We start from the raw sequence: 25,961 nt of genomic DNA, 5'->3' as shown, positions 1-25,961 counted from the left end.
CTCTAGAGCAGATAGCAGCCCCAAGGGCTTTCTCTACAGCCGTTTGATTTATATGTAAAGAAGTGTGTTTCTTTGCAAAACCCAGAAATGATTTATGTCGGATCAGGTCAACTCAAAGAAAGCAGGATACCCATCTTGAATATGATTCACTGCGCTAAGAATTGTAACTTGTCTTTAAGAAAGGCCGACTGTCCCATCTCCCCACACTTGCAAACCCGAAGCACAGTATACTCAAGTTTGAGTCATGGTGCCACATTAATGGGAGGTTAAAATAAGACCGCCAGGGCACACAAAGCCTCTGTGACTGGCTAATGCTTCTCGAAATCGTATCATGGCACATGCGAAGAATTATTCCCCCAAAGAAAACGAGACCCTGACTCAGGACAATTTTGTGCCCAGCCAGCATTTGGAGGGTAGGGGAGGGAGTGTGATTAATGCTTGGCACACCCCCTAATATGTTGATGTTGATGTCAACTAGGTTTACAATGTCTGAAATAAATTCTGGGTTGCACAAGCCCAGCATTAATAAGGGACTTGTTAAGAGCAATTCATGATTGTCTCCTCTCTCAGCTCAGTCGTATCTCCTTTCGACTCTTTGGATTGCATCCTACTGGGCTCCGCTGTCCATGGGATTCTCCAGGCAAGAACACTGGAGTGGGTTGCCATTTCCTCCTCCAGGGGATCAAACTTACATCTCCTGCATTGGCAGTAGGATTCTTTACCACTGAGCCATCTGGGTTACTTTTTTAATTTGAAAAGGGCTGATGATCTTTAAACTTTCAGGTAACTAACAACTGAAGACTTTAGGCCTTTACTACCGCTGAAGTTTAGAGATTTAAGTTGTAAATTTCTGAAAACTAGAGTCCCAGTTTTACAAATTAATATTTAGTTCAGTTGCTTTAGCTGGTTTTACTGATTAATATCATGAATAAAATCAAAGTACTGTGCTTAACTTCTGTCAGACCTTTGATCTTGAAAGGAAGCAGACGACAGTGTTTCACAGATAATAAACAGATCTCCAAATTATTAAAAAGGCATTTTATTATAAATACATTTTAGTTGTAGCAGTAAAATACATTTTGTGTTACCATGAATCTTTTAAAACAAAAGAATTTCACTGAGACAATGATCACAATGTAGGAATTGTAGAACTCTGAACTGAAACCTTGTTCTAAGGAACCAATGTGGCCAAAGTAATTCCAAAACTAAGTTTTAAAAGAAAATGACAAAAAAGAGAAGGAAATAAAAACCCTAGAGAGTGGCTTTGGGGTTATTTTATGGTACAAAGTCATTTTTACTTTTAAGGATAAACTCTTTAGGCATTAGAATTCTCAGATGAGGTATCATTAACCACAAAGAAAAAAATAATAATTTTGCCATAAATTATGATTATTAGATAGATGGCTGTACAGCTGGTACTTTTTGAAGAGATGGAAACGGATCAAATCAGTTTTATGTAACCTTCCTTTGGAAGGCTTGCCAAACTAAGACCCTGTATGACTTTGCTAAATGACTGTATGAAGTTAGCTGAACAAGTTTAGATAAGAACTGTATTCTTGAAGCATTAAAAAAAAAACAAAACACTGTGTCACTAATGAAGCCTTCAATAAAATGCAAAACCCATTACCTTTATAATTTAGAGGAGAGGTATTTTATTCACCCTATTTACCTAGGATACAACTACCACATTTAACCAGTACCTTCATGGGTTTCAAAGAATCAGACTGGATGACTGGCACAGAAAGCGGATACAGCACTTGTCATACACACGGGTTATGAGAAGCTGGCATGGTCTGGATACATGAAAACCTGACTCGTCCTCTGTGGGGGCTGAGAAACATTCTCAGGTGTAGCTGACCTGTCAGGACTTCAACCTGGACAGAGCCCCCGGACCAAATGAACAACAGAGAGAGGTCTCTGCATCCAAGGCATCGTGCAAAGCAAAGGATAAATAAACTGAAGCTCCCTATGAGCTGCAACTGAATACAGTAACCTGTGCTGAACATATAAACAATCCCACCCAAGATTATCAAGACTTTCAAGGAGGAAGTACTGTGTTTTAAGAATTCCAAAGCTGTGTGTTCTAGGTTGCTTATCATATGGTCTACATCTAAGTCATTCTATAATCTATTACCTTAAAAATAATTTTTTCTCTCTTTCTAGTCTCAGTAAATTCAAAGCCAAACAAAAAACCAGAGGCAGAGACCAATACCTCTCAAGCTGCACTCCAGGGGGAATATTAACGACAATAACACACACATTTTAAAATATCCATAGACCTGTAGGTTTATTATATCATAGGCAGTTTCTCTCAAAAATAACTTGCTCATACATGTGGACCTATAGTTTATGAATAACTCATGCTGTGTAGGTGGTAGATTCCTCTAGACTGTTTCTTGCAAACATATATAAATTTTTTTTTAAAGGTAGCAAAGAAATCAGAGACAATTGTCAATTTTCTTCCCTAAACAATACTGCAGGCTCCCCTAACACCTATTGGCAAAGAATCCAAAATAAGTTTAACCTGAGAAACACATAATTTGAAAAGCAAATCCTTTGCCCTCACCTTTCTCATCCCCCAAAACATGAAAACCGCAAAGACATCATTTGGGGATTCTCTCTCATTTTCCACGCTCAGTGTCACTGCCGTCTTAGTCTGGGGCCTCCGATGCTTAGGGCCTCCATAAACGCAAAGGGCATTCCCGTGCCAGGCCGATGGCTTCCTACCACAATGCTCACTTCTATGTGTGGAGCATCAAGACTGACTCTAAGCTCTCCAAACAAATGCTCAGCTTCTAGACAAAAGCCCAGGCTGCAGTGCACAGGAAACCAAACTCGCCCTAGAAACGACAGCACTCCTACCCTGACTTGGACGAGCAGCACAGACCTCGAGGGTGAGTGCTGCTGGGGACAGGCGGCCGCCCTACCCAGAGGGCTCTTGGCTCCAGAGGTCTTTCTCCATGAACGTCCCGAATTATAAAAATGTCTCAAGAGATCAGTTTTGCACACTGAATAAATACATGCATGATTAAAAAGACCCTCGGACTTTCTCTAGACCAGTGGTTCTCAAGGTGTGTTGCCTGGACATCAGCCTGAGCCTTGTCTGAATCTTTTTGGAAATGCAGATGACCAGGCTCCAGCCTGGAGGCAGAGATGGCGGGAGTGGGTCCAGCAACCTGTACTTGACAAGGCTCCTGGACAGTTCTGACGCAGGCGCTCAACTCTGAGATCCACTGCTCTGTCCTACTCAGTCAGACAGGACAGACGTGTAAACAGATACTCTTTCTATTCTGTGTGGAAACCTATGGAATTCACCCCTTCCCCTCCACTGCTCAGACATCAAAAAAAAAAAAAGAAGCTAATGACAAAATTTATTTCAAAAAAATCAAAAAAAATTTAATATTGGTTTCCCCTCCTATACATAGTTCTAAGGCAGGCAGTCACATGCTAGTATGCAAAATAAAATACAAAAGACACCTCAGATGAGGTGTAGAAACAGCTAAAAAGCCTCCCAAAGAATATAATGAAAAGTCCATAATATTGTTTAATAAACTTATAGAATTATATAAAACTTACTATGCATTATGCTTAATATTCGTATCAAAATAAAATCTCTCTGTTGAACAAATTGCAAATGAAGTCTGGTCTAATACATTACTGGAACTATATGTATATGAATGTCTCTGGGTTTTCTCAACACTCCAGTTTTAGAAGCTTTAGACTAACACTGTAAAACTGAGTTTAGGATTTAACCAAAGTTCACGTTACTAAGTCTAGATTCTTCTGTTAGGTACCTCCTTTCAAAGAAATTTAGAAACTCCTGTGACTATTTCCTTAACATTTATTCCAAAGTAGATTATTTTCAAACATTTCAAAAAATTTAAATACATTAAAATTTTTGTAATTGTTTAATCTGATATTCTAATTTAAAGGAATAACAATGCCATTTCTTGAATGTGTTTTATAAAAATGTTAGTAAGATTCATTCCTTGTAACAATGGTCTTGAAATTGCTTATTAAACAGGTATGAAAGTAGTTAAGTGTGAATTTAGCAGCTTGACAGTGAAATCTCAGCACATAAACATCCAACCTCAAGTAGGAGAATTTGAGAAACCTAATACAAGGAGTACTTTGAAGGCTGAAATGCCGCTTACTATTTCCTGATGTCTTTACAGTATGTGACGGACAGCACTAAGTGATATTCTGAACAAGAAATCATAGTTAGAACGTTATCCGTTATTTCTAAGTGCCTAATAGTTGTGGATCAGGTGGCAAAGAGTGGAGCAAACCATCAGATCCACTCAAACATTTATTTTGAGATTTAGGAACACATAGGGTCATGCTAGAAATTGAGGGTTCTCCTACTTTAAAGGGATGGTTAGCAAGAAACACGTCCGGTAAATCTTACAAAAGACAAATTACTACCTTTGTGGAGCTAGAAGAAAAACCAGATAGCCTAAGTAACATTTAAGGTAGCAATTTGTATCTTTCAATATATTTAAAGTTTTAATCTTGTATTTTTATAGGCTTTTTCTGGGTTCTCTTTTTGAAAACAACTCCAGTTTGAAAAAATGCTGTCTAAGGATAACAGGTGTCTCTTCTTAAAATGGTGATTTCAGTAAATCTAATCTTCTTCATAACAGTAGTTGAAATCTAAAATTTATCTTGACGCTGGTTTTCACACCCTGGCTCTTAGGCAAAGTGGCTCTCTCTAGTCAAGGTGGCTAGAGATGAATTCTTACATGTTTATAGCTTTGCTCTCAGATGTGTACACATGGAAAATATGAAACATGTAAAATCGACTACACGAGAGCAAGGTAACACTATATATTCATTATTTCAAGTTAGGAAATTCGGTTAACTTTCTCAGCAATTTCAATGCCTCCATAAACACAGAAACTATTTTCACAAATAGGTCTTGGAGACTGCTATGTTTAATTAGGTAATGCTTATTCAGTGGGAATTCTGCTTATTTTACTTATTCTGAAATTCTTTGAACCGAAAAGACCAATTGATGTTTACATCAAACCCAAACTTATTCTAGAATCTTTGATGAATAAAGCCACACAAGGCAGTCTGTTATTTCACACATACAGAATGACCCGGATAGAAAGAAAGCCTACCTGTCTGAGGAAAGGAAAATGAAGGTTATGTTGTTTAAATGGTCAATAATTAACTGCTGGTTAATCAAAAACGAAGCTCTGCTACAACAATTTGGCAAAGCGCAAGCCAAAATGCCAAAATAGCAACCAAAACCCCCTTTAAACACACCAGAAATATCCATGTTACAGTGAATGAAGCTCTTCAAATCTTAATAGAAATTCATTTTTAGATCAGGAAAAAAAATTAGCATGAAAACTCTACAAATTCTATCATCCAAAAGAAGTTTAATGTAAAAAAAAAAATCTCAGTAGCACTGAAATTAAAAAGTAAAATGAATAAAAAATAGTTCTGGCAAAAGAAAAGGAAACTTCAAAGTGATACAGAGAACAAAGAAGCAGAAAGACAGCATGTGAACAATTAACTTCACTTGGAAGAAATCTGTATTGCAAGAAAAGGAAGTTGGTAACACTTGGTATTATCCCAGAGGCAACATCAAGCTTTAAAAATAAGGAAGTTCCATCTGAACTTAGGTTGAACCTTTATATGAAATAAGGTCATCCCTTGGGATCTGCAGGGGCTGGAGTTCAAGTCTCTTCTATAAAATGACACGGTATTTGCATGTAACTCACACACCCTCCCATATACTTTAAATCATTCTCTAGATTACTTATAATACCTGATACAATATAAATGCTATGTAAATGGTTGCCAGTGCATGGCAAATTCAAGTTCTCCTTTCTGGAATATTCTGGAATCTTTTTTAGTATCTCTGATCTGCACTTGGTTGACTCTGTGACCACGGCCCCTGCAGACAAGGGGGCCGACCATCAACTGCTGCATCAGTCTGATCCGTGGGCGCCTGCTCATGCTGCCCAAGTCAGATCCAGGAGCAGGAATGGTACTCAGAAGCCACGCCTCACTCACTGCAATGGAAACTTGCAATGATTCTTGCAGTTAAGACTTCCTCAAAACTCTCACAAGGTATTCACATACATAATACTCAAAGCACAGCTGGAAATACGGCATTAAGGAAAGCTGAGGACTAAGCCTATTAGAGGTTGGCGTACGCATTTGAAGGTGAATCTAAGAGCGTACTGGATGGGAAGAACGTTGATTCCTTGACTGGCTACAGGAACGACAAAGAAATAAAGATCACTCAGACATGCTCAGCACAGCAGAGGACTAAGAAGTAGCTATTATTTTTAGTTTTTCAGAAATAACTGCTTAGCACATTGAAGTCACAACGACCCAAGCTTCCTTAGGCAAAGCTTCCATCATCAACATACTTATATAAGGTGGTGGGGTGGGCACATTTAAATAATTTTAAAACTAGTATTTTTTAAAGGTTCAGGTATGGAAAACAGGTCATTAGGCAATTCCTTTATGACACAGGCTTAACTGACAGCCCTGAGGTGACAGTTCAGTCTTCACCAACAAACTTTCGACCATTCACCTAGCTGTGTCGTAGTCCTGGATATTTGTGGGGGAGGAGGGTCCTCACTGACAAGAACGCTGCTTTTCACAGACACCCTCACGTCAGGGGATCTCATTTTCATTTGGGCTCTATCTTGAGTTTTGTCACCAAGTTGGAAATACGCAGCTATGTAGCAAGATTTTTTCTTCTTTTATCACGACTAAAGTTATGTTGAGTAAAAGCCAACACCGCTGAATGTGGTGATCTGACATCGTACACAGAAACCGAGGTGCTGTTCAATTGCTGGCTTCATTTTCCAACTGTGACTTGTACTAACCGTGGCCACGTGTGCAGCCTACACGTCTACACCTGCCACTGCACACAGCACCAAGGCCTCTGGGGTGCGGCCACACACAAGCCAGCCGCACTCTGGACAGAAGAGGCTTTCCCCGACGGTCGTGCGGCTCGGCCACCTCCAACCAGAGGCCCTCCCCTCTCCTCTCCCGAGCTCCTATGGCTACAGGGGACCGCTGCTGCGGCCAGACTCCTGCTGTACAAGCTTTCCTTTGTCCCTCTGCTTTTCAACTGTTTTACAAATGGGCTGCAAATATATGATGGCCTACTCAAAAGGAGTCTTCCAAAAAACTATTTCTGAACGGATCATCAGGATCCATTCAGGATTTGCAATGTTTCCCAACCTTATCCTATTATTTTATTTTTTAAAAAAGGTTACATTGTAGTTTCAAGACACCTCTGAAATAGAAAAGTACGACTAGGTCAGGAAAACAATGCGGACATGCTTTGCTTCCAAAGTGTCACAAGACCACACGTTTGAAGAGGGTCAACGCTTTTCTTTGGATTTTACCAAAGTTCACTCAAAACAATGTCTAGACTGTAGAATATTTAGGACAGCTGTTTAAATTTTATATTTTTGTACAAGTTCAGTGGGGTTCTTTCAGAAGAATCGAAAGACGAAAAACAAGGGTAGTTTTTGCCCCAGATTTTGATGAATTTTGATACATCTCTGATAAACATTATATTTCTTCTTTAATTATATTCCTCAAACAAAACAGTTAGCAAAATATTTGAATTTGCCATGTATAATGTCACATTTTAATGTAAACATCAAATAAGGTACCAAAATTTTTACTGGAGGGAAAAGAAACCGTAAAGCGGCACAGTTCTTTAACCACTGGAGGGGGAAGCCAGATTACAAACATTTACACATGCAGAGTGGGGAAAAAAAGATTTTACTAAATTCACGCATTTTTAAAATAGTTATCAAGTCTACTAAGCACCAACAATCCTAAAAATTTTTCAGCTTCATGATTTGTTTAAAAAAAACCACACTATCAAATTAACATTAAAAACAAGCTTGAAGAGTAGCTTGTCCAAAAAATAACTAAGTATGCCCATGTTTTTTTCAGGTTACAAAAAACAGTGGCATAGGAAATACACCTGCAAAGAATGCCTTTAACTCTGTCCTACGGTGGATGGAGAGGACAACAGCGCATCATACAGACTAAAACTATAAAAGTTTTAGAGGGCAGCATCTTGCCACCAAAAAAAGCTGATGAAACTTAAAAGTATTCAGAAGATGCTGCCCCTTTATTTTAAAAAATTTTCAATGAATTTAAGCAAAAATAACATACATTTGTACATCAACTGGCCATTTCTGGTACAGAAACCCAGCATATGGTAATATTATTGAATAAATGTAAATGCTACTTACAATTTTTTTTCTCTTTAAATACATTTTAGACAAACTTTTTTTTCTTTTTTTTTTTAATAGTTGCACAATTAACTTCTTAGCTGCTAGCTTGATGCAAACATATATAACAATACACAAATTTAAAAATATTTTTTTATTCCACATAAAAGCTGTCAAAATTCTGACTCACGTCAAAAATGCAAATAATGGAATATACTTAAAAAAAATTAGTTGCAAGTCTAGCAGCAAAGCAATTAAGTGAGAACATATTTAACATGAAAACAAAGGAAACTGTGCAGCTATAGGTGAAGGCTGGCTACCTTAGTTCTACTGATACAGAAATTAGAACATTCTCCCTGGAGGAAAAAAAGTGATTATTTAAAATAGGAGTAAAAGCCATTGCTGCCGGCTGAGCTGCCCAGGCTGAGTTCTTGAAACAGAGACAGAGGGTCGCTGCTCTTCTTGGCCTGCTCGGGCGGGGGCCTGGGCTTTGGAGGGGCCCGCAGGGCGCTGGCGTAGGACATGGCAGGCTTGCCGCCCCCGGAGCTCTGCGGGCTGTTGCTGCTGGCCGACTCGGCGATCTGCTTGTTGGGCATGAGCGGGGGGAACTGGCCGAGATGCTGCAGCACGCTGTAATTGAAGGAACTGGACCCCTCAAGGCTCTCAGGCTTCAGATGTTCCTCGGGGGCTTTGATGGTCTTGGGTGGAGCTAGAAGCAGAAAACAGTAACACCGATTTAGGGGCAAGCCCAGCAACGCCCAGGCACCTCATTAACTCCGTGTCTCTACTGGTTCTCACCTCAGGAACTCAGGGACAGACGGCTTCTGCCACAGAACCCTGAAACCACAACATATCTAACCAAACTTCTCCATCTCAGAAACACTTGAAAAAAGTTAACTATGTAAGCTGCAATAACTAGACATATTAAAAACTGAAGGTCAAGTCTGAAGGTCTGCTTCAAAAAACTAATTTGTTTAATTGTACACTTTGATATTTATTAACTACTCATAGGCTGAAAATGGGAGCAAATACGTTCTTTCTTAAAAATGAGCTCTTCAACCAGTCGTCTGGTTAAGATAGCTTCTATTATTAACTGAAGAACAGTAGCATCAGATTCTGTTTCTTAAAAATGCTACCTTTTCTTGTAATATGTAAGTAAAAATGGAATAAAGTGAGAGAAGAACGGTAAACTTCACTTCACACTTCCTGTAATCTGCCTGATTTTAATATTGACTCCACTCTTCCTAACTCATTTCATGGCCCCACTACATCATAATTTGCTTTAAACACTGATTTTGTTTCCAATCCTTTAAAAATTTAACCATTATATTGAGTGATAATCATAATGCATATTCATTGAGGATAACTTGAAACTACACAAAAGCCAAAGAAGAAAATAAGCCATTCAGATTTCCAAATACCAGAGCTAAGGCTTAACCTGTTGGTGCATTCCCTAAGGATGTCAAACAATGCAGACATTTCGTAACTTTTTAAAGGAACCTCTCATTTAAAGAAATCTGGATAGCAGTCAATTTTTCACTTTTCAAATGTTATAGAAGATAAAGTTTCCTAAATATTCCTGACTGTTTCCTTGAGATAAATCCCTAAAAGTACCATAGAGTGCATGTGTGTGTGAACGCGGCTCAGTCGTGTCCGACTCTTCATGACAGTCCATGGGATTCTCCAGGCCAGAATACTGGAGTGGGTTGCCATTCCCTTCTCCAGGGGATCTTCCCAACCCTTGGATCGAACCCGGATCTCCTGCATCGTAGGCAGACGCTTTACTAGCTGAGCCACCAGAAAAGCCCCATCTAATGAGACCCCACTGAGCAGTTATCAGAACGGCCCACATCGGGACACTGACGTTGCCAAATGCTGGTGAAACGTGGAGCAACAGGAATTCTTGGTGCAGGAGTTTGCTGGTTTCTTACAAAGCTAAACATACCCTAACCATCAGAGTGAAAGTCAAAGTCACTCAGTCGTGTCCGACTCTTTGTGACCCCAGGGACTGTATATTCCATGGAATTCTCCAGCCCAGAATACTGGAGTGGGTAGCTGTTCCCGTCCCCAGGGGATCTTTCCAAACCAGGGATCAAACTCAGGCGTCCCGCATTGCAGGTGGATTCTCTCCCACCAGCTGAGCCACCAGGGGCACACAATGCTAACTACGCTAACCGTGGCCAAATCAGCCTGTGGGGAAGCTCTGCCCGATTATACGCAGCCAACAGATCTGCCCGTGTCCCTACTGCACCACAACACTCGTGTTACTATTTATCTTTAGCCTAGTTTATAAGTAAATAATTATCTGACAGTTCTACTCTGCATGTCTTTGATTATTGATATTTATGGACATTTTCCCCTATGTTTATTACCTATTTGTGGCTTGGAAAGTTTAGTTTTAGTATTTCATTGACTCAGTATGCTAATTTCATATTACTATTTTAAAACTTTAAAAAATTCACAAATTGTTTAAAATTGTTTTAAGCCATTTAACAGCTTTCTGGAACATTTATCACCTTTCCCGTCTAAATGTCATTTTGTGAATGAAAACAATTGCTTTTAAGAGTATTAGTTTAACAAACATTTCAATATAAAAGGATCTTGCATGGCCTAATACACAAAGTAAGTATTTTATTGGTTGTTCAAAACTATTTTTATTTACCAAGTCTTCTTACTTAACCATGCTCTCATTTTCATGACAATTACAGTTTAGAATATTTTTAATTAAATAATACATACAAAATAATATTTTAGAGGCAGTTTAACCTAATGCCTACATGCTTATCTAACCATGAAAGTAAAGATGTCTGTCAATCTGATTTACCACATATACTCCAGATAAGACAAACTATTCTTTAAAACTATGAATTTTACTAATTTGGCAACCAATACTTTTTTTTTCAAAATACATTTTTCTACCTAATCTTTAATTTTCATCTGTTTATGAAAAGAAAATGCTTGATAAAGTATGCTTTGTCACCAGGACAAGAGAATAGAACTGGAACACCCAGTGTCGAGGGATGAGCCCCACCCTCACTGTGGGCGCCGTCAGGCACCAGGCCCCACACTGAGACTGGTCACCCCCTCGATCGCACAGGATCTGTTTTCATGCTCTCCTTGCTCAGCAGTCAGGCGTTCACCAAGAGCCAGAAGTGTGATCAGTGCCAAAATGGGAATCCAAAGTTCAAAAAGGTCAGAAACATGACCTTTGCTCTCATGCTTGCAAATGTGGAGAAACACAGCCATATCATGACCTCCTTTAAATTCCAAACCAATATAATACAGTTTCCTTCAACTCAAGAAATAAGTCTCAAACTTTAGAAAGAACTTTCCCAAGTGGTGATAATTCTCCTTCTGATTTGCTACTGGCAATTGCTACCTTCCTCTACAAGTAAAATAAGACAAAATAAAATAAATGCATATACACATAATACATACACATATATACGTGCTGTGAGACTAGAAGGTGTGCTTCAGGATATTAGTGATTTTTGAATTAGTTTTTAAACATTTAGCTAAGTGGTGTGTGTGTGCTTTGTCATGTCTGACTCTGTGTGGCCCCATGGACCATAGCCCACCAGGCTCCTCTGTCCATGGGATTCTCCAGGCGGCAGTACTGGAGTGGGTGCCATGTCCTTCTCCAGGGGATCTTCCCGACCCAGGTTCTCGCGTCTCCTGCACGGGCAGGCAGGTTCTTTACCACTAGCGTCACCTGGGAACCCCTGAGTTAAGTGTTACTTTCAACTAGAGGACACTACTACTTGTCTTCTAGCAATGAAGAAACGGGCTTCCCCGGCGGCTCGGTGGCACAGGATCCTCCTGTCAATGCAGGAGACCCAGGTTTGATTCCTGCGTCAGAAGATCCCCTGGAGAAGGACATGGCAACTCACTCCAGTATTCCTGCCTAGGAAATCTCATGGACGGAGGAGCCTGGCGGGTTATAGTCCCTAGGGTCACAGAGTAAGACACGACTTACCGACTAAACACACCACATGACTTAGTGACTAAACAACACAAGGAAAAAAAAAATAATATTTGTGGAAAAGACACCATAAATGACATATGCTCTGGGCACTTGTTTAGGAAATTTCTACCTTATCAACTTTTTATTGATTTTGGCCAAAGTGAAAGTGAAAGTCTCTCAGTCGTGTCTGACTCTTTGCGACCCCATAGACTATACAGTCCATGGAATTCTCCAGGCCAGAATACTGGAGTGGGTAGCCTTTCCCTTCTCCAGGGGATCTTCCCAATCCAGGGATCGAACACAAGTCTCCTGCATTGCAGGCCGATTCTTTACCTGCTGAGCCACAAGGAAAACCAAAAGCTATCTTCAAGTTTAGGTTGCAAAAAAAAAGGAGAAATGATGTTCTTTTTAAAATAAATTATAATAAACAAAACAACTAAAAAGGAACAAATTTTCAACACTTATTTGTAATTTAGATGTTTCTCAGGAAATCCAAATATGATGAGTGTGTTTTTGCTAGACCTCGAAAATGACAAAGCAATCCCAGGTGAAATACAGCAGCTTACACACAGAAGGTACTAATGAGTGTTTAAAGATTAAAGTGACAATGTCTCTTGCTGGGAATGAAACTAATACCTATTTAATGCTTCTGATCTACCATACCTCTTGTTCTAAAAATATGCTTGTATGCACATGCTCCAAAATGGGTCAGTTACAGAAACAATGGATTCACATTCTAACGAGGAATAAAATTAACAAAACACAAAGGTTGATGCTACCAAGGCAGAAATTTACCAACGATTACAGACTTGTTCACCAAGATCAACACTTACAGCCTACAAAGAGAAGGCTATAGATCAGACAATCAAATAATACCATTCTTTACATTTAACGTTTCTTTACAGTCAACATAAAAAAAAAGGAGACAAAGGAAAGACAATGGTGTTCAGACTTCCCACCATACAAGTTCACAGCCATGTCTGTTCCAACGCCTTCCTATGTCTTCTTTTTCTTCTTTGGATTTGGATTTCTTACTTCATCAGAATACAAGAAACAAACTCTGGATTTCTAAATCTCAAAATATTAGACCCTACTGGAAAAAAAAAAAAAGAGACAAAAATCCCGAAAGCAAGCTCTTCCCAAGCAAAGGTGACTCTATTTAGAAATATATTTTTGTTGCCCTTACTTCTTTCACCCATTCACAGGTTACAATCATCAAAATAATCAGTTCCCAAATACTGATAGATTACTTACCTTCCAGATCATATATATGGAACCTATATGGTCCTAAATTAATATGAGTCCTGAGGCACAGCTGTAAGCAATGACCACTAACTACTGTTCAAAGACAATCATGCAAACGGAAGAAATGGGAGAAGAAAAACGCCATCAACAGCGGGAGCTGACCAGTTGGCACTGCAGCTCTGGCCACACCAACCCTGCCTTACCTGCCAGCTCTCTGGGCTGGGCTGGCCTGCTGGATCCATTGCACGGAATGTTCTGATAGGGGGTGGATGAGGTGGCGTTTACCCAGGACTCCGGGGAGGAAAAGGTGAAAGAAGACTGGTTATTATGGTCCTGAAGCTCTTTACGCTGAGCAAGACTGTCTTGAGGAGTGCTTGCTTCTTCAGAACAAGGCTGCGCTGAGCTAGATGAGATTCTTCTTTGGTACAAGGGCCGACCCGGTCCTCTGGGTTCATACTACACAAAGAAGAAGGACATTTCATAAATCTGTGAAATTGACACCCTACTCTCCTATGAACACAGCAATCTCACTGTAAAAGTAGAAATTCTCAAAACCACTCTCTTCTGTGACTATGAAACACCCCCACAAAGCAGCCTGAGCTGTGGACATGGTGTATGGAGACCTTGATTCAAACGCAGTTCTGGCCCTTGGCAGGCAGTCCTATCACATGATGCATCTCATTTCTAACTCTGCTTTCTTGTTTGTAAGATATGGGGCTGAAGCACCTGTCTTCAGTTCCAAAGTTCCATCAACATTTTAGGTAACATTAAATTAAGCATGAAGAAACATACTGCTCAAAATTAAAAGGGGATATTATAGTCACAACCAATTGAACCACAATATCTTGAACATACTCATCCATTTGAGACTCATCTTGTGGGCCCTTCACAACCTCCTGGTTTATTATTCCTTAGACCTGATGGCAAGGCAGGGTTCCCACCCCCAAAGAGGTGCACCTGCTTGGCCCCACTGCAGCCTTCCTTTAAACTGTCTTCAACTAAAACGGAACATTCATTCGTCTTCAACCAATCCTTTGTATGTCTGAAACTTAAAATTAACGTTTTTCTCTTCCCTACATCGCATGAAAATTTCTTTAGCCCTCTGTCAGGATGCATTTGCCAGAAACTCCTTAAGTGACCTACAAGTTTCCTGGCCTGACTTTTGTGACCACGGCTCAATCTCAGTCCTAACAGCAAGGCAGGATGTAGCAGAGTGAGTTGTCCAGCCTCAGTCTATGGCCAGACTCTCTGGGTAGACTTCAGGCTGCTTTTACTGGGAACATCACCCTGGACAACTGACTTCACCTCTTGGGAACTTCAACCGTACGTGTATCTTCATAACCCAGAGTACGCAGCTCTTAGGACTGTGAGAATAGAATGAGTTCGGCACACACAGCCGTTAGAACACTGGAAGGGTCTGTTGTTAACCTAACATAAAAGAAACTTCATGCTAGATCTTAAATGACAGGATGGGACTGGCTTTTTATTTCCCCCTCCCCCTCTCCCTATAATAACAGATTTGCTATTCAGTTTCTAGTCATTACTGTTAGGGGAAGCACACTGATGGAAACCGCCCACCGTGGCCAGGCACCATAGCAACTGTTTGCATGAGTTGTTTTATGACAGGAGGGCCTGGTAAGGAACACGGAACTAATAAGCTACCATCAACCGGAAGAGTTCGGGAAAGGTCAAAAAGAAACACCACATGTCTGACCACCTCCCAGAATCCTTCTCTCTGGCATCCATCTTGGCTGAACAAGGCGTGCACCACCAGGAAGGACTGAGTCAGAATGATTGGCTAAAGACAACCCGGAAGCTAATGCCATCACCATAAACGCCAAGACTGTGAGCCTTGAGGCAGAGCTGTTCTCCTGGGTTCCCTTACCCTGCTGCTCTCCTCGGGGGCGCCCTGCTCAATAAAATCTCTTGCTTTGTCAGCACATGTGTCCCCTCAGACAATTCGTTTCCGAGTGTCAGACAAGAGCCCAGTTTCAGGCCCTGGAAGGGATTCCCCTTCTGCAACAATTATGACTGGGAGGGAACTTCCTTTTACCTTTGTTGTTACAAATAATCGGAAATCAGGAACTGGACGTTAGATTACAAAGAAGAGAGAGAGATAAATAGGCACAGAAATAGCAGGATTTGGGGGGGATAAAATGTAAGACACCACGAGCAGATATTGTCAGGTCAATTAAATGGGGAAAACTGTAGAGGAAGCATGTGAGAGTGATCACCACAGACAGAACCACAAGGATATCAACTGGGGAAGGGAATGGGCCTGGACTGGCTGCCCTGAAGCAGAAAGGAAGGGAGGGGAGGGAGGAGAGACTCTCACTGTCAAAGAAGGAATGTCCGGGTCACTTCTGCATTTCCAAAGTTTTAGCTACTGGATGAAAAAGGCAAGTGACAACACTTCCACCTCATCAATCCTTTCTCATATATTTTTACTGTTTTTCTGTCTTTATGTATAGTATCTAAATTCAACTTTAGTTTTACTCTACTTTAAAGGTATTTTTTCTCCCAATGGTTAAGATCATTCTGAATTTCCTATTTTCTAGAATATTAACCATTCTAACTACTGTCAACTGTGAATTTAATCAGTACATTTGAAATTTCTTTGTTGAAGTTATTACTTTATGGTATTGGGTGGAGCGACCCAGCTTCTGTCTGCTCTGCCCACTTGGACGGGCAGGGCGTGAACGAATGGCCACAGCAGCTCGCACAGCGTGCCCCTCTTACCGAGGTCTGCCCCGAAGAAGCTTAGCTCTCAGAATCAAAATGAAGCGCTTCTTTTCATGACCATGCCCTGAGTGTTCAGCACAATCAAAAACTGTAGGGGATCACATTCTAAAGGCTTTATGTGTGAAGGGTGGTTGTTGTTCTACTCAAGTACAAAACTAATGTCTGTTACAGCCTTAAAAGGAAGAGGTAGAATAAATGATCTTCAAGGCCTCAGCTAATTCCAGTGTTCTAAGTTTTACTTTAAAGTCTTCAATAAATCAAAGTTCTAATCAATGACAATATATTTAAACTTTTTATTATTAAAATATCCAAACATAATCCATCAACTTTAACAATCATCAACAATTTGATGTATCTGCTAAAATAAAGTGTTATGCCATATAAAGCCTATTTAAGTTACTTAAATTAAAAAAAAAAACTACTGAGAGCATGCTAATTGATTACAATTGTTAGGTAGTTAGAATAGGAACAAGGAGTCCACAATGGCGGTGGCTAAAAGACAAAAGGAAAAGTCCTCGAGAAGGGAACAAAGGAAAAATCCACTGACCTGAGTGAGAACCTCAAGTGAAACAAACACTCCCCCTTCCAGGCTAGCCCTCATTTGCATAAGGCAGGCTCTGGGGAAGAGACAAAACCTATAAACAGAGAAAGCAAGGCCCTCACGCTTTGAGGGTGTACCATCCTCTGCCAAATAAAACTCTGAGGGAGAACCACACTGGTCTCCCTGGTCCCCTGTCGTGAGACAGAAATGAGGAAATCACACTCTTCCAACACAATGAAATCCATTACGCACAATGAGCTCAGAATTTCAGATTTTTCCCCCAGACGGAAATTCCTATGAAGTACGTTGAGAAAGAAGGGCTCGCTAACAAAAATTTGAGAAAAAGATCCCTTGCCTATAAAAAATTTATGTATTTTTGACAGAGAATGTCCTTTTATTTCCACCTAGGCTATGGTTTTTCCTGTGGTCATGTATGGATGTCAGATTTGGACTGTGAAGAAGGCTGAGCGCCGAAGAATTGATGCTTTTGAACTGTGGTGTTGGAGAAGACTCTTGAGAGTCCCTTGGACTGCAAGGAGATCCAACCAGTCCATTCTGAAGGAGATCAGCCCTGGGATTTCTTTGGAAGGAATGATGCTAAAGCTGAAACTCCAGTCCTTTGGCCACCTCATGTGAAGAGCTGACTCATTGGAAAAGACTCTGATGCTGGGAGGGATTGGGGGCAGGAGGAGAAGGGGATGACAGAGGATGAGATGGCTGGATGGCATCACTGACTTGATGGACGTGAGTCTGAGTGAACTCCGGGAGATGGTGATGGACAGGGAGGCCTGGCATGCTGCGATTCATGGGGTTGCAAAGAGTCGGACACGACTGAGCGACTGAACTGAACTGACTGACACTTAGGACCCTTAGGCTGTTTAAATATATAAGTTATACTTTTCAGCATTTATTTTGTTTCTTCTTTTCTTATTTCCTGACCATTTTTTGTTTCCTGTTGTTTTTGCCCAGCTCTCATTTTTTTCCTAAAGAGACTACTCTTTCTACCTACATCTCCTGCCAATCCAAATATTCTGTTACTTTTAGATGGCAACTCAATGACTGGCATGCAGATTTAATTTTAGAGTCCTCAGGTCTAATAATTGAAATCATAATAAATAAAATAATAAAAATAATAATAAATAAAATAATAATAATAATAAATAAAAATAATAATTGAAATAATTTCACTGCTTACTCCTTAAAGTCTTATTTTCCTCTGTCAGAGATCCTTACACCTGGGTTCAGTATCAGCTTCACACATATTGTGTGTTTACAAACATTCTTCGTGTTTAAACTGTGAATTCATTATGTTGCTAAACATATGATCATTATTTTCTAAGTCTACTGCTAATATTTCCTTCTAAAAATCAAAGTATAATGCTAAAGTTCCAAATACATTTAAGAAGAAAAAGCTAAATGACTAATTTCATGTATGAATTTCTATTTTTAAAGACTGCTGTCAGTTTAAGTAAAAATTCACAGTCTGCTTACCACTGTCTTAAAAGGTCCATCTCTAATATACAGGGTTAGCTGGCCATTCATTTCACGTGTATATGTATCAATAAAAACCGGGGGAGAGGTTAGCAACTTAATGAATCAGGGCTCTACTTACAATTATACTATCAAAGCTGATCACTAAGGAAGAGCTAAATGCTCTGGTGGAAATTCCAAGTCTCATTAACTATGGTGCCAGAAACCTTAATTAAAACAGAACATCTCATTTAAATGATTAGCTTTGATAATTTGAGCATGAATAGAGGTCTGATTTATTAATCTGTCGATCACTGTCTCTGTTATACGCATTAGACGTTTGTGAGACCACGCAGTGACGCGCTCTCTGAGAAGACAGCACTACCTGGTTATGCAACATCAATCACGAGCTATCGTCATCCACCTTTAAAGTCAGGACAGGCAGAACACGTCAATCAGCCAAAAATATAGCCTTCCGGCTCCATCTGTACAGTAATACCGTGTTCCACAGAAGGAGACCTGGCTGGAGAGCTGGGGTGGGGGGATGGGAGGATGATCAGACAACAGTATTGAAATCGAGAACTGAAGGACAAGTACTTCCTGAAAATAGTACTGAAAACTAAGCTCAAAACTAGAGTTGATTCAAAGAAAAAATGAAAATAAACAGATAGGTCAAAAGTGTCTTTGTTCAAAAGCCTACATATAAGACAGAATTATTTCAAAGCAGATAACATCATACAGACTTACACGTCATCTCTAAGATGGTATAAGTAAATGCTGATTTATAGGAAGCCGATCAAAACTGGCGACTTACAAGAATTGTGTTTTCTTTAGCAGGCCACCTGCACCACCACTGCAGCACAAACATGTACAGCTTCATAAACATTTGGAGACTTTTACAATGGCATTTTAAAAAGAATTTTCCATTTATTACTAATTGAGCACTTTTAAACAAACTATCTCATGGTAAGTACATCTTAAATGACAAGAACCTGGCTCTGCAGCAGTATCAGCAGTGCTGGCTCTATGTCAAACAAAAGCTTTTTACATGATAAAACTATCTCCACCTAAGAAGAATGAGGATTTGTCTCTCGAGACAAAATGACTAGAAAGTACAATGCGGAAAAGAAGGTCCTATTCATAACAAACAGCAAGGAAAAACCAATCTAAGGATACATTCAACCAGAAACGAAAATATTACAGAATTTTACAGAGGAACATTCAGAAAACAAAGAAAAAAGGAAGGGAGGGAGGGAAGAAGGAAAAAAGAAATAAAATATTGGCGACTGTACCAGTTCCTAAGTCAGAGGTTTAAAATATTTTTAAAGACAAAATTCCTCCAATGTAAGCTACCCACTCAATGTAACTAAAATTAAAACCTCAGAAAGGTTTTAGCTTCTGTCTCAGGGGGAGGTGTTCAAACAGGTATTCTAAGTTTCTAGTACAAAAAAACAGAGAATAACCTCCTCTGTCCTGCACTTTTGAACAGTGACTGGAAGAAAAAAAAGAAGTAATAAGGGAGACACTTCACACCATCCAATCAGAAGACCAGAAAGCCTCAAAAATTAAAACAGTGAAATTCTGGTACAGAAACACATAGACAGATGAGGCAAAAAGATGAAGTCCAGAAACACTGCAGTATATACTGAAGAACCGCATCTCAGAGATTAGATTCTAAAGTTATCGTGCAAAGTGGAAACCCACTCAGATCAAAATCACCCCTGAAAAAATCCGAGTCACACCAAAATACTAGAAACTGAATCCTTGGAAGCTCAGAAGTCAGAGTTAACTTCTATTGTTTCTCTTTGCATTTCAGTGCTGTTAGAAAGAATTTAGTATTTGACAAGAAAGCTACTATTCTATTCCATGAAAATGCAATAATTTAATAAAGAGCATGAAAACAACTGGCTAAATATTTGGAGAAAACTGAATCATAACCTCAAGCTTACACTGAAATTTGAAATCAAACTGGAGCCAATCAGGAGTGGTCTGTAACCTGGGCCAGGTAAGGAAGACCCTTTGCCCTTTGTTCTCCTTACTCCATCACAGTGGCAAAGAATTAGACGTGGGAGAGGGCGCAGACACCTCTGATAAAGCCAGAGCCCCAGCCTCATCCAGGCAGCTGAGGGCCCAGTGAAGCAGGTAAGGGAAACTGATGGAGTAAAGCTTTAAGCACCTAAAAATACTAAAAATTCTATGAGTTTTAAGTTGCAAAGAGTGTCGCAGAATAGCATGAAGGTCACCTTTAGGGATCTTGACCTGGTGGGGAGAAAGGTCTGATGGGGTGACATAACTGAGCACAGCAACTAGGGAAAAAGTTGTTTCGTATCTTCAACAAGCAATCCCCCTCCACTAATCAGTCGCGTGCTCTCATCTGTGAGTGCTACGAAGTGCTACCTGTCACTGCAGGAGAACAAAAGTGGCCCCCAAACCGTCTCTGGAATGAGGATTCATTAGGCTGATTGTCTGTAAGGCCTGGAAGACTCAGGAAGAACCTCCCTTCCCCTTCACCGTCTAAAAGAATGCAGCTAGAGGGCCTGAGAGAAATACAGTGCGAACCAGGGGTCCAGCCAGGGAGGAAGCCAGCAAAGTCTGTCTGTCAAGATTCCTCTCCAGTCCCCTTGCCTCTGCGCTGTGGGCAAGCACCAAACCACACCTGTGCTTTTCCCCTCTCCTAGTCAGCTAGCTGCCCTCCTCCACTCAGAACACCCAGCTACCCCACATCCTTTAGTCTTCAGTTGAAGACGGTACCTGAGGTAAGGGCTTCAACCATTTTGGTGAGTTACTCAGTTTTCTTGGATCTCACCCATGTACAGACAGTTATTAAACCTGGTTTGATGTTTCTCCTACTCATCTGTTTCATCATGTCAATTTAATTCTTAGGCCAGCTGGAAGAACCTAGAAGGGCAGAGGAAATTTCCTCCTTCCTGGCATTACAGTAGCTATCTTGGTATGACAAAATTAGGAATAATTGCTCTAGCTTCCACACTTTCCATGCTGAACAGGTACATCTTTTGTTAAAACAAAATCAAAATTATTATAAAAAAGAAAAAACAAGCAAAACACAGTATGAAAACCCGTCTGCTCAAGCTAGCTGCTCACATCTGGGTATTTTCATCCTGCTTAAGCCTCATCTATCAAGGCTCCTAGCAATGAAGGAATTCACAGCAGGTGAGGAAATAATACATTTTTCTGTTGTCAACGTTAAAGAAATTATTTAAAAAGGTTAGAAATAAACAACACACACACAAACCATTCATTCTGTGAGACGATTCATGCAAAATCACCTTTACAACACAACACACACAAGTTATCCTATTGTACTGAAAACATCAAAACCTGCAAATGTGGTAAAAATACTTTTCTTTGTCAAGGTATTTTCTTCAGTGTTGCAAGTTAGTCATCATTCGTGAATCGCATGCATCAAAATAAAGATGACCAAATATTTTTGCAAAAGTAATTTTACTCTGAGAACCCAATGACAATTGAAAGCACTTATTCATACCCTCACAGCTAAACAGTAATAACAAATGTTAAGAGCTTGAAGGTATAAAGAACTAAATTCCAAAACTAAGAAACGTTTAAACAGATCAATGATTTTAAGTATACTATTCAGTATTCAGCATTATTTACCAAAGTATGAAACTTTATAAAACCGTATAAAAACTCTGGCATGCTACTTCCCCCACACATTATGAATTCATTTGACTAGTTAAAGTATCACAAGTGTTAGCAGTAAAAATGGTGGAATAAGGAACACCATAAAAGCAATGGAAAAACTGACAAAAACTGTCACAATCAACTTTCTTGGAATTCAGAAAATTAAAGCTTGCAGCAACCCGGGGAACACTTACTCAAGAAAAACCAGGAAAACTTAGTAAGAACAGCAAGATTTGTCCCCTAGTAGCCTTAAAAATAAGACCCTCCATTTTCCAGCACCGGTATCAGAGCAGAAGGGCCTCACTGCCACAGAGCTGTAATTATTTATTTCGGCCTTTCTGGTACAAAACAACACCTGACTTATCTTATCGACCCCAGAACTCAGCCAGTGCCGAAGGGGCCGTATGCAAAGTACTGACAAGGCAAATGCGTTAGTTGCTGCTGCCTGAAGCAATGGGCAGCAACTGGACTGTGCAACAGACCAGCCAGAAGGCTTCGGAGGAAAGGCCAAGATATATGATATTTCAGGGAAGAAAGACCTTGACTAGCTCTGACCTATTCCTTCCTGGGAATCCAGAAGACCACAGACATGCTGTGCACCCACTCAGGACAGGCCTGAAGAGTTCTCCCCTCTGGCTGAGCTAGAGCCTGGAGAGGCAGAAGTGAAAGTTAAAGCAGCCATGTGAACTGCCCAGCTCAGTGTGCAAAGTGCACACACAGACACACACACACACCCTCTGCAAAACTGGACAATGTCTTTGGTCCTGAGCCTTTAAGGAGATCTCTTGGCAATGATTAGTCAATTACTCAGCCCTTTGAAGAAAAACATCAAGAGGCCACAAATAACAATTACAGACTTTAAAAAATTACTTCAAAACTTAAAATTAAAAAATTAGTTCAGAAATGTCAATCGACAAATGACAACAAAATAAAAAAGCAAAAAGATGAGAAAAAGACAGTCCATGCAAACAATAACCAAAAGTGAGCTGGAGTGGCTATACAAATGTCAGAAAAAAACACACTTGAAGACAAAAATTGTTATGAGAGTCAAAGGACATCATATAATGATGAAAGGTTAATGTATCAAGATGATATAACAACTATAAATATATAAAACCTAAGGACAGAACTCCAAAATAACATGATGAAGTATAAACTGACAGAATTAAAAGGAGAAATAGACAATTCAACAACAACAGCTAGAGACTCCAACATTCTCCTTTCAATAACAGATATAAGACCTGAACACAGATCCAAGGGAAAGAGAAATTGTGAACAACAATATAAACCAAAAAGACCTAACAAGTCCACAGAACCCTCCATCCATCAACAGCAAAGCACACATTCTTCTCCAGGGCACCAGTGTTTCAGGCGCATCAAACCAGTCTCAAAAATTTTTAAATAATAGAATTATACAAAGTATGTTTTCCAACCACATGGTATGAAATCAGAAGAAATCAATAACAGCAGGAAATTTGGGAAACAGAACCCAGCAATATTTGTTTTCTCTAATTTTGCCAAATATATACCTTAGACATTAAACTAGAAGTTCTGGCCAGGGCAATTAAGCAAGAAAAAGAAATAAAAGACATCTACGTTAGAAAGAAAGAACAAAATTATATTTGTAGATGACATTATCTTCTATATAAAAAAATCCAAATTACCCACAAAAAAAATCTATTAGAGCTAATAAAGAGCTCTGCAAGTTTGAAGATATACAATCAATACACAGTCAACTGTATTTCTAAACACTAGTAGTGAACAATCAAAAAAAAAATGAAATTAAGAAAACATTTAAAATAACACAAAAAATATACTTGGAATAAATTTAACAAAGGAAGTGTAAGAAATAATTGGAAAATTAAAAAACACTACTGAAAGAAATTTTCAAAGACATCTCCTGTTCAGGTACCAGAAGACTTTATATTGTTAAGATGTCTATACTTCCCAAGTTAATCTACAAATTTAAAGCAATCCCTTTTAAAATCCCAGCTTGCTCTTTTTTGCAGAAACTGACAAACTACTCTTAAGTTCAATATGGTAATTCAAAGAACCCAAAATAGCCAAAACTATCTTGAAACAGAAGAACAAAGTACAAAGGCTCATACTTCCAAACAGGAAACTCAGGACAAAGCCACAGACGGTAATATAAGCCAGTGTGGTCGGCATAAGGACAGAGATCAATGAACAGAACTTAGGAGTCGAGCTGTAAACCCAAAGGTCTAGGGTCAGTTGATGTTTGACAAGGTTGCTAAGACCATAAACTGGAAAAAGAACAGTCTTTTCAACAAATGGTGCAAAGAAAACTCAACAACCACACGCAAAATAATGAATTAAGACACCTACCTCATAAAAAGCACAAAAATTATTTCAGAATGAATCAGAGAATTAAACGTAAGAACTAAAACTATAAAACTAGGAAAGGTAGATGTAAATCTCTGTGACCTTGGAGTAGACAAACATTTCTTAGACATGACACCAGAAGCATGATGACCAAAGAAAAAACAGATGAATTGGACCTTATCTAAATTAAAGCCTTTGCTGCATCAAAGGATACTCTCAAGAGGGTGAAAAGACAGTCCACAAAATGGGAGGAAATATTGCAAATTATGTGATACTGCTATTGCTGCTGCTAAGTCGCTTCAGTCGTGTCCGACTCTGTGCGACCCCATAGACGGCAGCCCACCAGGCTCCCCCGTCCCTGGGATTCTCTAGGCAAGAACACTGGAGTGGGTTGCCATTTCCTTCTCCAATGCATGAAAGTGAAAAGTTAAAGTGAAATCGCTCAGTCGTGTCCGACTCTTAGTGACCCCATGGACTGCAGCCTACCAGGGTCCTCCATCCATGGGATTTTCCAGGCAAGAGTACTGGAGTGGGGTGCCATTGCCTTCTCCAAATTATGTGATAAGAACCTAGTAATTAAGATATACATAAAAACTCTTATGGCTCCACAACACAAAGACAATTGTCTTTCAAAGCAAAGGATCTGAATAGACATTTCTCCAAAGAAGATGTACAAATGGCCAATACACATATTAGAAGATGTTCAGCATCATTAGTTGTTAGGGAAATGCAAATCAAAATGAAATACTATTTCACACCCACTAGGATGGCTATAATTTTTTTTTTTAAAGAACAAATTAGAATATAAAATGATGCAAGACACTGTGGAAAACAGTTTGGCTGCCCCTCAAAAACAGAGTTACCATATGACCCAAGAATTACAGGTACAAGAGAACTGAAAATATACTTTCACACAAAATTTGTTCATGAATGCACATAGATATATTATTCATAATAGCAAAAGAAAAAAAAAAAAAAGAAACAACCCAAATGTTCATCAAATGATGAAAAGATAAACAAATGGCAGTATATCTATACAACAGAATATCACTCAGCCATGAAGAATTATGAGGTATCGATACATGCTACAAAGTGGATGAGCTTCAGAAGCATGACGCTAAATGAAAGACGACACAGAAGACCACATGTATGACTCCATTTATACCAAAAGTCTCTACAGAGTCAGGAAACAGATTATGAGTTGATGGGGACTGGAGGCAGAGACGGTTGAGGAGTAACTGCTCCATGGCTACGGCGATTCTCTTAGGGTGACAAAAATGTTCTAAAATTAGATGGTGGTGGTTGCTGCATGATATTGTGCATATACAAAAATCCATTAAATTTTACTCTAAAATGGATACTTTCAAATGAATAAAATAGTGAATTGGAACAAATTACCTCCAAAACAGAAATTAAGATATATATAAATGTCCCTATGACACCTAACTTTTTAATCAGCATCTACAGCAGAAAACTTGCAAAATATGAATAAATTATTTCTAAAGCCTTTAGAAATCACTAAGGAACCACCAAAATGAAGTAAAAAAAAATTTTATATAAAAAGAATTTTCATATCTCAAAATTCTAAATGTTTACCCTGTTTTAAGACATCTGTGATTGACAATGATAACACGAACTTTACACATTCTTATTTCTAATAACTGAGCTTAAAAGGAATAGCTAGACAACATTTTTATAGTCCAAATAGTACCATTTTTGAAGTTTTATAATCTAGAATTACTACGATTTTTATATCTGTGAAGATCCA

General features: G+C 39.3%; 1 protein-coding gene across 6 annotated transcripts in view; it reads right to left on the bottom strand.

Annotated features, from left to right (window-relative positions):
- Positions 1–1,023: 1,023 nt before the first annotated feature.
- The window catches only part of HELZ (helicase with zinc finger), a 151,022-nt gene continuing 126,084 nt past the window's right edge, over positions 1,024–25,961 (bottom strand). For all 6 annotated transcript variants that reach the window (XM_055574942.1, XM_055574939.1, XM_055574941.1 and 3 more), the window contains 2 exons: positions 13,641–13,893; positions 1,024–8,937 (listed from right to left, as the gene is read on the bottom strand). In XM_055574942.1, coding sequence (XP_055430917.1) covers positions 8,603–8,937; positions 13,641–13,893 — 588 coding nt within the window. In that variant the 3' untranslated portion in view covers positions 1,024–8,602. The remainder of the gene's footprint in view (positions 8,938–13,640; positions 13,894–25,961) is intronic.

Source organism: Bubalus kerabau, chromosome 4 (genome assembly GCF_029407905.1).
Source record: "Bubalus kerabau isolate K-KA32 ecotype Philippines breed swamp buffalo chromosome 4, PCC_UOA_SB_1v2, whole genome shotgun sequence".
Lineage (NCBI taxonomy): Eukaryota > Metazoa > Chordata > Mammalia > Artiodactyla > Bovidae > Bubalus > Bubalus kerabau.
This window is presented reverse-complemented; position numbering and strand designations above follow the sequence as displayed.